General features: G+C 39.6%; 2 protein-coding genes across 2 annotated transcripts; both read right to left on the bottom strand.

The window, feature by feature from the left end:
- Nucleotides 1-6,305: 6,305 nt before the first annotated feature.
- Nucleotides 6,306-7,274, bottom strand: LOC119254235 (olfactory receptor 5M11). Its single transcript, XM_037521352.1, has one exon. It carries the CDS (start codon nt 7,254-7,256, stop codon nt 6,306-6,308), a length of 951 nt encoding a protein of 316 aa, XP_037377249.1. The 5' UTR covers nt 7,257-7,274.
- A 6,235-nt stretch (nt 7,275-13,509) lies between these two features.
- Nucleotides 13,510-14,454, bottom strand: LOC119254386 (olfactory receptor 5M10). Its single transcript, XM_037521494.1, has one exon. The coding sequence runs from the start codon at nt 14,452-14,454 to the stop codon at nt 13,510-13,512; it is 945 nt and encodes a 314-aa protein (XP_037377391.1).
- Between the last annotated feature and the right edge of the window lie 613 nt (nt 14,455-15,067).

The raw sequence follows: 15,067 nt of genomic DNA, 5'->3' as shown, positions 1-15,067 counted from the left end.
AATTACTTCATCAGAACACTTTCTGCCCATTACTTCATATTCATCAATTAAAATATTTATCACCAGAATATATTTTGACAATAACAAATCCTATCTGTGAAAGAAGAGTAGGTTCCCAATGGCATGCTAGGGTAGGAAGAGCTGAAGAGTTTATAAAAGTATTGTCATAGAGGGAACCAAATCCCTGTGGTTCAATTATTTCTAGCACAAAGTCATTCACAATAACAACAACCACTATCTTTATTCTTTGGAACACATTAAGCTTGTCCTCTGAAAACTCCCCAGTATCATCAGGGAATCAAATCTCCTGGGAATGTTGAAGCAAGGGGGGTTTATTATTGATTTTAAATTATACCTGAATGATTTGATATTTGTTGACTGAGGGATATATTAAGTTCTCTTGTTTATAAAATGTAAGATAGCAAAGCTCATGGTATAGGGTTAGTTTTGGAATCTGGAAAAACTTTAATTTTTGTAAGCTTAGTTATTTCTTGATTCAGAGCTTTGTGTTTATCTTTTTAATAGAAATAAAAATATAAAAGTATGTCAATATTATGCAGCTACAGATGATACCCACGTGCTGGTGATTCACCCTTTGTAACCCGTCCATCCAGACCTGTTGTCTTTTCCTCTCTGCTTTCCTTTGTCCACCTGTAATTTAACCAAATGTTGTGGATCATAGTTTCCAGTTGAGTTTTATGTCTAGTTTCCACTTGAGTTTGATCCAATGGAGAAACTAGCAAGATGTTAGAGGTGGGAGATAGAGTATCTCAACTATTTTTCTTATTCTCTACCAGCTTAAGTTGAAGATGAAAGATTGATGGCATTCTTTTTTTTTTTTAATAATAAATTTTATTTTTATATTCTCCATACAATTGCAGCCCCCCCATTCTGACCCCAATCCCTCCCCTCCCACCCCCGCCCCCCAAAAAGTGTCTCTGGTTCATAGTTTTTTGTTGATTTTGATTTTCACTTTCTTATAGTTATTCATTTTCCTGGTCCCTTATTTAAGTTTTCTAGATTCCTGCTATGAGTGAGACCATCCGGTATTTTTCTTTTTCTTTTTGGCTTGTTTCGCTGAGCATGATCCCTTCCAGCGCCATCCATGTTGCTGCAAATTGCATGTGTTTATCTTTTTTGAATGCTGAGTAATATTCCATGGTGTATATGTACCACATCTTCTTGATCCAGTCATCTATTTTTGGGCATTTGGGCTGTTTCCAAAGCTTAGCTATTGTAAACAGTGCTGCAATAAACATAGGGGTGCAGGTGTTCTTTGGAATTGATGTTTCTGTGTCCTTTGGGTAAATACCTAGGAGTGGAATTGCTGGATCATATGGAAGCTCTATGTTTAGTAGGCCCAGAAATCTCCACACAGCTCTCCATAGTGGTTGGACCAGTTTGCACTCCCACCAACAGTGCAGAAGAGTTCCTTTTTCTCCACACCCTCGCCAACATTTGTTGTTGCTAGTTTTTTTAATATGTGCCATTCTCACTGGTGTAAGATGGTATCTCATGGTAGTTTTGATTTGCATTTCCCTGATGACAAGTGATGTTGAACATTTTTTCATATGCCTGTTGGCCATTCGCATTTCCTCTTCAGAGAAGTTTCTTTTTAGCTCTTCTGCCCATTTTTTGACTGGATTCTTTTCTTTGTTGTTGTTAAGTCTCATCAGCTCTTTGCAGATTTTTGTGATCAGTCCTTTATCATTAGTGTTGGGTGCAAAAATGTTCTCCCAGTTGGTGGGGTTTCTCTTTGTTTTTGTTATTGTCTCTTTTGCTGTGCAGAAGCTCTTTAATTTGATGTAGTCCCAGCTGTTTATCTTTGCCTTCACTCTCACTGCTTTGGGTGATGTGTCTGTAAAGATGTCTTTTATGTGCAAATCACGTAGCGTTTCGCCTATATTTCCTTCTATATATTTTATGGTTTCAGGTCTTATGTCTAGTTCTTTAATCCATTTTGAGTTGATTTTTGTGTATGGTGTGAGGTAGTGGTCAAGCTTCATTCTTTTGCATGTAGCGACCCAGTTTTCCCAGCACCATTTATTGAACAAACTCACTTTGCTCCAATGCATAGTCTTTGCTCCTTTGTCAAAGATTAGTTGACCATAAATCTGTGGGTTTATTTCTGGATTTTCTATTTGATTCCATTGGTCTATATGTCTGTTCTTATTCCAATACCATGCAGTTTTGATGATTATGGCTTTGTAGTATAGTTTGAAGTCTGGGAGTGTGATGCCTCCATTCCCTTCTTTTTTTTTCAGGATAGCTTTGGCTATTCGAGGTTTTATGTGATTCCATATGAATTTCATCAATAATTGTTCTATTTCTTTGAAGAATGACATTGAAATTTTGATTGGAATAGCATTGAATCTGTATATTGCTTTTGGTAGGATGGCCATTTTAATAATGTTTATTCTTCCAATCCATGAGCAGGGGATGTCTTTCCATTTCTTTGTGTCTTCTTCTATTTCTTTTAACAGTGTTTTATAGTTTTCTTTGTATAGGTCCTTTACCTCTTTTGTTAGATTTATTCCCAAATATTTGATTTTTTTTGTTTCAATAAAAAAAGGGATGGTTTTTTTGATTTCTTCTTCTTCAGATTTTTTGTTTGTGTATAGGAAGGCTACTGACTTTTGCGTGTTGATTTTGTATCCTGCCACTTTACTGAACTGATTGATGAGTTGAATTAGTTTTTCTGTGGAGTTTTTGGGGTTCTCTATGTATATTATCATATCATCTGCAAATAGTGATAGTTTGACTTCTTCTTTTCCTATTTGGATTCCTTGGATGTCTTTCTCTTGTCTTATTGCTCTGGCTAGGACTTCCAGTATTATATTGAAAAGCAGTGGTGGGAGTGGACATCCTTGTCTTGTTCCAGATCTTAATGGAATTGCTTTCAGCTTTTCACCATTAAGAATAAGAGCTGATGAGACTCAACAACAACAAAGAAAATAATCCAGTCAAAAAATGGGCAGAGGAACTAAAAAGAAACTTCTCTGAAGAGGAAATGCGAATGGCCAACAGGCATATGAAAAAATGTTCAACATCACTTGCAATCAGGGAAATGCAAATCAAAACTACCATGAGATACCATCTTACACCAGTGAGAATGGCACATATTAAAAAAACTAGCAACAACAAATGTTGGCGAGGTTGTGGAGAAAAAGGAACTCTTCTGCACTGTTGGTGGGAGTGCAAACTGGTCCAACCACTATGGAGAGCAGTGTGGAGATTTCTGGACCTACTAAACATAGAGCTTCCACAGGATCCAGCAATTCCACTCCTAGGTATTTACCCAAAGAACACAGAAACATCAATTCCAAAGAACACCTGCACCCCTATGTTTATAGCAGCACTATTTACAATAGCTAAGCTTTGGAAACAGCCCAAATGCCCAAAAATAGATGACTGGATCAAGAAGATGTGGTACATATATACCATGGAATATTACTCAGCATTCAAAAAAGATAAACACATGCAATTTGCAGCAACATGGATGACGCTGGAAGGGATCATGCTCAGTGAAATAAGCCAAAAAGAAAAAGAAAAATACCGGATGGTCTCACTCATAGCAGGGATCTAGAAAACTTAAATAAGGGACCAGGAAAATGAATAACTATAAGAAAGTGAAAATCAAAATCAACAAAAACTATGAACCAGAGACACTTTTTGGGGGGTGGGGGCGGGAGGGGAGGGATTGGGGTCAGAATGGGGGGATTGCAATTGTATGGGGAATATAAAAATAAAATTTATTAATTAAAAAAAATTAAATAAATAAAAAAAAAAAAAAAGAATAATACTGGCTGTTGGCAGTCTTTACTGAAGAAATGTCCCTGTTCTAAAATGGCGATGCGGGACACACTCCCTGCGCGTCCGGTCTCAGGCACACTCTTCTGCGCGCCTGGTCTGCCCCGGCTGTGGGTGCTTGTTCCCCCTGTGGGCTCAGACTACTGGTCGGAAGGAGCCCGGCGTGGGCTAACTCCCCAGCTGGCCACTGGCTCCTCCAGGAGCCTCTGCTGGTTCAAGTCGCTAGGTGGCGCCAGAGATCTCTCCTAGAGCCCTTGGGGAGCTGATTTTTCCACCCGGTGGGACAGGGAACAGAGCGGGAATAGTAGGGTAAACCTCAACGGCTTTGGGGTGCTGTGTCTGCCTTGTGCCCCACCGTCGTGGAGAACCCACGCCCCGAATTTCGTGCCCCGGGTCTCAGTTCCAAAGCCCTCAGTTCCAGGACGCGGGCTGTAGCCCAGTTCAGTGGCGCGGGAATGGCGCCTTTTGAACCCCGCTCCTGTGCCTGGGCGCCTGGTTCCTGCTCACTGGGCGCCTGGTTCCGCAAGCCTAGGTCGCAGGCGCGGGGACCTGGGCAGCTGTGGTCCTGATCCGCGTTTTCTTTTCAACCGCACTGCTTTTCCGCGCGATCCCGACCCCGCTCCCGCTCTGCGTCTGCTTTTCCAGTGCGCCGCTTTTAGTGCAATCCCGACCCGCTCTGCGTCTGCTTTTCCAGCGCGCCCCTTTTCCGCGCAGGCTTACCGGGCGGCCTGGGGCTGCGTGCTGGTGCTGGCCTCCTCCTGGGGGGCGGGGTTTCTCTTTAATGGCGCCTGGAGCTCACCTCCGCGGCGGATCCTGCAGAATTCTCCACAGCTCCCGTTCACGGGGTGTGGTGGCTGCAATAGTTCCTTTCCACTCCCAGTCCCGCTTGCTGCGTCGTTTGTTCTTGTTGGTCATTTTAGTTTGTTGTTTTCCTCCTCTCTGCGGGTCGGAGAGTGCCGCCTCTGTGGGCGGGGGAGGGGAGCAGGGTTCTGCGCTTTCCTCCCTTCTGGTCCTCTTTTATGGCAACTTTCTTCTTCGGGCAGTTTGCTGGAGTCATCTGTGTATCTTCCCTGTTCCAGTTCTCACTGGGACCTGCCGCTTTTCCTCCCTATTAACTTTTTTTTTAATGGGAGATCTTACTTGCAGCGTCTCCTCGCCGCCATGTTGCTCCGCCCTCCTCCTGATGGCATTCTTCCAAACAAAACTCCTACTGAGGTGTATCTTGGGTAAGAAAGATTGGAGAATGCATCTTAGACATGCTTTCTGCTCCTTTCCTCTGATTAAAGTCCCTCATATGTAGCTGAGCAATAGGCTAAGTCTTGCTCCATCCTTCCCATTCCAGAGCCAGGACAAAATAGCATGCCTGATAGAGAAACATCAATATTTAAAAGGAGAAAAGCATGCCTTGTGTTAAAAGCCAGGAAGCTGAAACAATCCTTCATTAGCTCACCAATCTCAAAACACTGAGATAGTTATGTGGAGGTATAAGAAGAGAAATCCAAACTATTCCCTAATACCTTTCCTCCAAAGTCATTTCCAAAACTCTGTTTCAATCATCTTACTATTTTTCATCTTTTGATGCATTGCAGAAATCTCTGAATCACCCATGACTTCCTACACCCATTCCCACTCCTTCCCATAGGCAAATAGCTCCATGAGATTTTAATATTTCTAGTAATATCCATTTTGTTATGCCAACCATTACAGAAGCACACTGGTAATTAACAGGAAGCTGCTGCATGACCCAAGATATCTTTCACTTCGTAAGTGAGAGGAGGAGTAGAGGAGAATATAATTTAAAGACTCCTAGCCCCAATTGATAGATGATGATAGAATAGAATAAATTCAAGGTATCCAATTGAGAGCACATTTATCCTGTTTAAGGTTGTCAACAATGACATCACAACAGTGTGGCAGGACACAACAAGGGGAAAATTCTCACAGAAGTTCGTTTGCTTATAAATCACCTAGGACTTGGTTGAAATACAGATTGGCAAATAGGCAATGAAAGGTACAGAGGTGGCTCAGACAGTTGAGTGCAGTGCTGTGAATCTGTCCGCAGCCTCTGCAGCACAGGTTCAATCCTGGCTGGGCTGGAAATACCCACATGGCATAGCAGACCTCTCCTGTCTTGCCTACTGCTCCCCTAGCAGTGTATTTCAGTCAGTCTGCCTGTTCTATTCCCTGATCTATCTCTGGTGAATCCTCTTACCCTCCCACACATCTAGCCTGTACCCCGGTTCTTGTATGCATAAATTAATCTTTAAAAATATATTAAAAAATAAAGGTACAGAAGGTGAAACTACATTTCTAATCACAACTCAAGGCAATTCTGTTGCTGCTAGTTCGTGGACCAGAGGTGGAAGAACTTAGGTCCTACACTAATAGCTGCAACTCATTTTTACCCAGACCTGTGCTCCTTATCTGAAATATTTGAGACAAATCCATAGAAGATCAAAACTCATTGCTAATACAAGGACGTTTGAAGCAAAACTTCAATGTTTGCTTGCCATCTTAGTGACCACGTTTCGCATGAGAACATTCTTCAATGCCTGCTTTACATCTTTGTTCCTGAGACTGTAGATCAATGGATTAAGCACTGGACTTACAAAAGTGTAGAACACAGCTATTATTTTGGATTCCTCCACAGTCTTATCTGTTGGTGGTCTTACATACATGCAGAAAAGTGTCCCATAAAAGAGGGTAACAGCCATCATGTGTGAACCACAGGTGGAGAATGCCTTGCGCCTTCCCTCTGCCGATTTGATGCGGAGGATGGCAGCAAGAATGAAGGCATAAGACACCAGGATGATGGTGAGGGAGTTGGACAGGTTGAAGCCTGCTGATATGAGCATGGCATGCTCTTTGATGTAAGTATCAGAGCAAGAAAGCTTAATGAGGGGCGGGTCAGCACAGTAGAAGTGGTTGATGACATTGGATCTACAGAAGGTCAGGCGGAAGGTCAGGATGGACTGGAACAGCCCATCTGAGAAGCCATAGACAAAGGGAAATGTGGCCAAGCAGATGCAGACTCCTCTGGACATCTTCACACTGTAGCGCAGAGGGTTGCAAATGGCCACGTAGCGGTCATAGGCCATTGCTGCCAACATGTAAAACTCAGTGAGGAGAAGAGCAATGAAGATGTAACACTGTATGAAGCAGCCAACAAAGGTGATGGTCTTCTTCTCTGATAAGAAGTTAACCAGCATCTGTGGTGTCGCATTGGTGGTGTAACACACATCGACAAAGGCTAAGTTTGTGAGGAAGAAGTACATGGGTGTGTGAAGGCGAGAGTCCAATCTGATCAACAGAATCATGCCCAAGTTGCCTAAGAGGGTGATGAGGTAGGCCACTAGAAACAGCACAAAGAGGACGGGCTGGAGTTCGGGGCGATCCGTGAGCCCCAGGAGAATGAATTCTGTTAGACTGCCATTAATGATGGGCATTTTCTGAGAGTCAGTGTTTGCACTGAAAAACAGAAATTAAGCAGACATGCAGGTGCAAATCAGACTACTGCCCAGTGAAATGCTATTTCTCTAAACCTCCATATGACATGCAAAAGGAACACAAGGAGAGCTGACCTTGTACTTCTGCTAAGACCTCTTCTCCCTTTCCTGATTACTGAATAGCTACCCATTTCTATCTCTGTAACTACAGTTGTACTTATGGCTGTACCTTAACAGTGTTTATTACCATACCTTTATCACATAATACAACTGAGTCAAATATCCTTTATATCCCTGCACTACTTTTCACTTCTCAAACTCTACTCATCAAATAAAACTTGTTTTAAAAGCCTTTCTCACTCCACTCCTGTCATCGATGAGATTGCATTAAACCCTTTCTGTTTCATCCTTCCAAAGTAACCCCATAAACCTCTAATTTATTCCTGATCATACAGAGCACCAGAATGCATTTACTCATAGGTTAATTTTTCAAGGGTATGAATAAATTTCAGTCCGTCAATATGTTGTGGCTGCAACACATATTTGCATACTAAATTAGAGAGAAAAGAAAAGAAATAGTCTAAGCATTTAAGAATGACTAAGTTGCAATGTTTTACTCAGCCCTGTATCTGATTCATCTCTACTTATAACTTTTCTAACGTAGAAAGGAAGATTTCATAGTGTCATTTTCTTAGGAGAAAAAAAACGTGTTCTGAACTTTAGTGTATAAAGCAATTCTTGGAAAGCTTGTCAATCAAGCAAATTCACAAAAGTTTTGTTTCAGAAAATCTTATGAGGGATAGCTGAATGTTTATATTTAACAATCATCCAGATGATTCTAATGCAGTTGTTCCTAGAATTAAACCTTAAAAGCTAGAGACACAGCGATCCCATAAACAGATGGCAAATAAATGAACAACCTTTAAATCCAATGACACATACTCAGTATATTGAGTATATATACTCAGTTTCTTGAGAATGGTCTACAGCAATAACGTGATGTTTTAATGCAGAAAAGAAGGGTATTTTGTGTCCATACTATTTAGGCTATTAATTACAAGTTGGATCTCTAAAGGCATGACCATTTCTGTTTTTTCTCTCATTTACTGTCACAATTAATGCTGAATCCCTTGAGAATGGTCTACAGCAATAACGTGATGTTTTAATGCAGAAAAGAAGGGTATTTTGTGTCCATACTATTTAGGCTATTAATTACAAGTTGGATCTCTAAAGGCATGACCATTTCTGTTTTTTCTCTCATTTACTGTCACAATTAATGCTGAATCCCTTCTTCCTTTCTCTCAAGACGCTGTCTTGTTTTTGTCCTTTCCCTCATACTTAATCTTTTTAACTGTTAATTCCTCTCTCATTTCAAAAGGAGTTACTAAAATTGACTTTAATGTAAGTTTTAGAAAGACAGTAGTAAAAGCACTTTTGGACCTATGTCTCCTTTATCTAAATAGAAAGTATATTGTAAACATTTACTAAATACACTAATAAGAGTATTAATAACATATAAGGATCCTTAACTGTGGGCCACCTGCTTCCCACGATGTCTTTCTACCTCCCTCTCAAGTGGTTGTGGACATCAAGAAGGTCAGAAAACAAATATTCATCAACACTCCATGTGTTGTGTTAGAAACTGCAGCAGCAAAATGCAACCTTCAAAACCATAGGCTTGCTGGCATTCACATTCAGAATTGCAGAAGTTTTCATCAGTTCTTACTTGGCACCTGCAGGACTAGAATCTCCAATGCTTCTGTTTCTCGGAAATCTCAGAACCCAGAATCCGGTAACAGATGTACTAATAAGTGAAGAGAGGTAAATAGCATGAATCACCTGTATTTACTGAGGAAATAAACACCAAGGATCCATTGCTTCCCTCAGGGCAGAAAAAAAAAAAAAAAGAGAGAGAGAGTATCTTCTGAGCCAGGCACTTGGGGGTTTTCTAGTTCACTACCAGGAGAGACTTTTTATTGAATGGAGACAGAAGCAATAGGACAGCAGAAAGCTATGCATAGTTTCTAGGACATAATGTCAGGATGAAGTACAAGATGAAATTGTAAGTGACCCATGTTCAAAAAATTAAGAATAACAGCAACAAAGTAACCACAGAGCATGAAACCTAGCTTAAGGGACTCTTGAAAACAAACCAGCTCTGCAATGAGTGCAGAGGCTCTCAGTGGTGACAGTTTATGAGCCCCACTGATTTTCAAAGTCAGAAAAACCTGTTTTTTAAGCATGAAATTTCGTATAATCTGTGGGCCTCCATTTGGAGTTTTAAAACAAATTCCTGTCGACTAATATGAAAGTAAAAACACAAAGACTTACTTCCAGTTCTGGTATGAACCTATTTTCTTAGCCTCTTAAGGAAGTTTCTTAATGCCTTTCTAGACTGTAAAATGTAGATATTTTTATACCAGGATGTGGGAGGTAGAGACCATTTCTTAAAGCAAATCTCAGAAGGATTTAAGAGTAGCAGTGAGACTGTTACATCAAGAATTACCCCTCTGGGTTTAATTAGAATGATCTGAGATGAGAAAGCTAATTTTATGCCTTAGTCATAGTTGTCATAATTTCAAATTTACTATTTCCAGGGAAAACTGTGAGATGTGTGTAGGGGAGAAATGTGACCAAGGACTTTGTTCCTGTTTCTAACTCTCATTAGGGTCTGAGGAGAGAAACCATTGCCTGGACACTTCAGGACTGGGAATGGGCAACACATGATAGTTTTTCAGTAATGTTGCAAAGGTTGTTATAGCGGTAATAATTATTACAATGTTATGACACATTTTGTTAAAATTGGGGGATATTTCTGGATTAATCTATGTTACAGAAGCTTGAGTGGGTATTGAATCTGGATCCTGAATCACTTGAGGACTAAACAGGAGTGAGATGTTTGTGTTACTAGCATTATTACAGGTGAACCTGGGTTTGAGATGTGACTTAGACACACTTTCTGTTCTTTGCTTCTCAACTGAGGTCACTAAGACACACAAAGTAGTAGGAAAACTCTTGTTCCTTTCCTGTCTCTCTATAGCCTTCACCAATCAGCATGTTTGACTGAGACAAAAGGTGTGTATCAATGACATAGAGAGGATGATCTGGATAGACAACCAGGCAGATGTGAGCATCTTCTTCATAATCTCACCGATCTCCACGTACCTCACTGAGGTGAGGAGGCAGGCAGGTACAGCAAAAAGAACCTGAAATGTCCTCCAGAAAATGTTCTCTCCAAAGTCATTTGAAACATCTGCCCCAATACTTTTGTCATAGTGGTGAGTGGTGCCTAGTAAGTACTCAAGGAATGAGGGTAGTAGTCATTTTGAGGATTTCAAATAAATGTGCTCCTCCATCAGATGACGTAAAGAAAAGCATGGGAATGCAACTTTTTAGAATGAAGGAAAGCTGCACAATAAACAAAACCAGTAAGATTTTTCCAAATAAAAATATTTTTCATGGGAGGAATGTGTAGCAGGGAAGACATCATCAAAGTAGCAGGGAAGACATCAGAAGTAGCAGGGAAGACAATCATCAAAGACATGAATTTCTTTTATTTGTTAAAATGTTTCAAATATGTTTTTGTCCAAATAAAAATCCTTCTGACATTTGCATTAAGAGATGGTCTCTACCTCCCACATCCTTGTATAAAAATATGTACATTTTGGGCCTCTCTTGGTGGTGCAGGTGGTTGAGCGCAGCGCTGCGAAGCTGTCTGCAGCCTCTGCAGCCCAGTTCTATCCCGGCCTGCCGGCCAGCGAGGACACCACATGGCGTGGCAGAACTCTCCTGTCTCGCCCGCTGCTCTACTCAGCAGTGTATTTCATCAGTCTGCTTGTTCTGTTCCCTGCTTTGTCTCTGGTGAGTCCTCTCACCCTCCCACATATCTGGTCTGTACTCCAGTTCTTGTATGAATAAATAAATAAATCTTAAAAAAAAAACCCTACATTTTTGTCTTCCCTAAGAATAGCCATTGAGACAACAAAAATCTAATAATTTTAGGTATTTTCTAATATCAACATAGTACATTACCAGTCGCAGGTATGAATTGTTAGAAATACTGTAGAAAAAACATTTAGCCATAGAAAATTTAGCAAAAGCTTTGAGGATGTTCAAAATATTTTATTCAGCAGATACACTTCTAAGAATGTATACTAAAGAACAATCAAAGGTAAAAGTACATAGAAATTCAAGCTAATCTTAAAAATAATAGGCTGTACTGACAAACATGATAATGGTTTGCAAGATAAACAAAATGGAAAAAAAAAAAACAAAATATTGAGAGAGCTTTCTTTAGGCAAGACATTACAAGTAAATTTCCTCTTAGTTTTTGTATCTTCATTATCTCCCAGTTTGCTTTCCTAAAGTCAACAGGCTTTATTGAGAATTAAGTATGACTTAATTATTAAATAATTTAGGACATTAAAAGTGCTATGCACCAGAAATATTTAGTCTGTAAGAAATGTAAGCATATACTATTAAGTGAAAATCAGTCTTTAAATTTGTATATGGAATATGATTGCTTTATAAATTATAATACATCTGTATATAAAATTATTGAGGAGAAATATAAGAACACAAAAAATGAAAGTATCCATTGCTTTAAGACATAACCATACTGTTTTATATCAGTCTGCATTTTTACTTATTTATAGTGAGTATATGTTATTTTGTAATCTGTAAAATAAATTAATATGTACAGTCTAAATAAGTCTATGTATATTAAAATCACCTATATTATATGGAACAATAGACAATTCTATTTATATTGCACACAAATTATTGGTTTACATGAAATGTCAGAGGAAACCCACATCAACTCTACATTATCAATACTAGCAGATTTCATCTAGAACATAATCTCATCTGGTCATCATCTCTAACATCCCACTCAGCATTTGCAGTGTGCCCAGAAATGCAATCACTACAGCATGATTTGGAAAGAGAGAATTCAGAATCAAGAAATTTGCCTTTGTGGTACTTAGTGGCTGAGTGACTTTGGATAAGCCAAAATAATTAATAATTAAATAATCTCTTTGTGCCAAAGACTCCAAATGTTATAAATGAAGAAAATAATATTCTCACTAGTTATTGTATGAGGATTAAATTAAGTCATGAATTGAAAGTGAACACTAAACTATAACCATGTCACTTATAATTATTTTATGCATGTTGGTTTATTTTCTACCCTAGCTCTAAAGAATTTCTGCACTGACTTTCACCTAAAGACTTACACAATGAAAAAAATTAAATCCCAGCAGAAATAAATCAATAGAATACAATGAAAAGCAGATTACATTAGTATTCCATTTGGATTAAGAGTGACAAGGATTGATTTTAAGTTCACTTCCTAAAAGCCATAGTAGTTTCCAAAATGGAAAAGTTAAAGGAAGCCTACAATTAATTACTTAGGGAAAATATAGAATGTTTTTGCAATGATTCAAAAATACATTTTCCAAATAGGATTATACATCTGGATGTTAGTATATTCTGGTTACTTCAAGTTGGAAACACACTCTTTGCTGATCAAAAAGGCAAATAGAGGGGCCTCCCTTGTGGCGCAAGGGGTTGAGTGCAGCGCTGTGAAGCTGTCCATAGCCTCTGCAGCACGAGTTCCATTACCAGCCAGGGAGCTATTCATATGGCGTTGCAGACCTCTCATGACTCACCTGCTGCTCTCCTCAGCAGTGTATTTTAGTTAGTCTGCCTGTTCTGTTCCTCACTCAGTCTCTGGTGAATCCTCTCATCTCCCATACCTCTGGCCTGTACCCCAGCTCTTGTATGCATAAATAAATAAATCTTTAAAAAAAAAGGCAAATTAACTCTGGATACCTCTGTGTTGGGTGTGGGGTGGTGACATACATCCGAAGAGCTGTGAACCTGTGCCTCTGAATCATACACAGTGCTGTTCAGCAATATTACATCAATTAAAAAGTGTTTATAAAAGGAATCCCAGTATGCTTTCAAGGGAATGGCTAATATCAGTGCTCTGATATTCTGTAAGCACAAAAAAATGTGCCTATTAAAAGTATTCGTAACAAACAAAATCTTGGGAAGCTAAATACACCTTAAATTTTTTAACTATATATGAAAAAAGTGAAGTTTATTATAAGTTAAAGGAAAGTCCCAGGGAAAAATGCTGGTGGTCCTCAAAAAGACATTGGAGCCAGGGACTCTATCATGGTGAGGATCCTGTGTTACTCTTAGGTTTCAACACTATGTTTTCAGAGGTTTACATCAAGTAAACTGATGTCTATGCTGCGGTTTTATGGAAGATATTTCCCATAATCATTTGCTGCAAGGCACGAATCACATCCTTGTTTCTCAGACTGTAGATCAACGGGTTCAACATTGGGCTCAAGAAAGTATAAAAGATGGCAAATATTTTGGACTCCTCCACCGACTTCTCAGAGGGGGGCCTCACATACATGCAGAAGAGGGTTCCATAAAATACAGTGACTGTTGTCAGGTGGGAACCACAGGTAGAAAAGGCTTTGTACCTGCCTCCAGCCGAATGGATCCTCAAGATGGCTCTGATGATGAATAGGTAGGACAGGAGAATGATGAAGAGAGAGCTTGAGAGGGTAAATCCAGCAACTATGAACATCGCCATTTTTTTTATGTAGATGTCAGAGCAGGCCAGCATAATGAGGGGTGGGTCAGCGCAGTAGAAATGATTGATTTCAAGAGAGCAGAAGGACAAGTGAAAAGTGAGCAGTGTCTGAGACAGTCCATTAAGGAAGCCAAAAGTGTAAGGGACAATGACTAGAGAGATGCAAATGTTCTTGGACATCCGGGTACTGTAGTGCAAAGGGCTGCAAATGGCTACATAGCGATCCAAGGCCATTGAAGCTAGGATATAAAACTCAGTGATCACCAGGGCAATGAAGAGGAGACACTGTGTGAAGCATCCAGCATAGGAGATGGTCTTCTGGTCTGACAAGAAGTCATATAGCATATTGGGGGTGACATTAGTAGAATAGCAAATGTCTACAAAGGAAAGGTGACTGAGGAAGAAATACATGGGAGTGTGAAGGTGGGAATTGGTCCTGATCAGCATGATCATGCACAGGTTCCCTGCCAGTGTGATGATGTAGATCACCAGGAACACTCCAAACAGGATCCTCTCTAGCACTGGGTCGTCAGTGAGTCCCATGAGAATGAATTCTGTCACTACAGTGTGGTTTGGAGAAGACATTTTCCAATGCCTTGAAAAGTGAAAGTGACAAAGAAAGTGAGTTCTGACCCAGAGTGTGCATTTATTCCATCCAGGTAATTTATGGATATGGAAGACTTTTATCTACCCCCTTCCCCACCATGTAGAAACTTCAAATTATTCCCCACGTTGGATTTGAAGTTAAGCAAACTTGAGTCACATTTCAGAAAACAGTTCTAAATTCCTTGTGCTAATATTTAGCTTTTGTGAGCATTATTTTAACAAATTAATATGTTGGTATTTTGTAACTTTGTAGTCCCAATAGTGGTGTCCAAGCACACTGAGGCAGAATCTTCATGAATACAACCAGGGTTAAATATACATATATGTATATATCTTTAAATCTATCTAGGGACAGAGATTTGTGTGCATATATACAATTGCTTTCTTTTATGGTTTTGATTCTGAAGCTTTAATATATATTGCTAATGTTGCAGCCAGTTCTTGTTCAGTAATATACAAACTAGCGTAATGATTTTCAAACTTTCTTAAAATAAGGATCATTGAGGCATTTAGTTTAGAAATCAGATTCCCAGCAACTGCCTTAGAAAATTTAATTTCATTGTGTGAAATAGACCTGTTGCTCTTTTCAACA

The sequence above is a fragment of the Talpa occidentalis genome, unplaced genomic scaffold, assembly GCF_014898055.3.
Source record: "Talpa occidentalis isolate TD23 unplaced genomic scaffold, MPIMG_talOcc4v2.1 talOcc4.3, whole genome shotgun sequence".
In the NCBI taxonomy this organism is placed as follows: Eukaryota; Metazoa; Chordata; class Mammalia; order Eulipotyphla; family Talpidae; genus Talpa; species Talpa occidentalis.
Note: the sequence above shows the minus strand (reverse complement) of the source record. Positions and strands in the feature narration are given on the sequence as shown.

Bases quoted from the DNA above. Each gene is read 5' to 3' on its own strand.
- LOC119254235 (XM_037521352.1), bottom strand. From the start codon at position 7,256: ATGCCCATCATTAATGGCAGTCTAACAGAATTCATTCTCCTGGGGCTC.
- LOC119254386 (XM_037521494.1), bottom strand. From the start codon at position 14,454: ATGTCTTCTCCAAACCACACTGTAGTGACAGAATTCATTCTCATGGGA.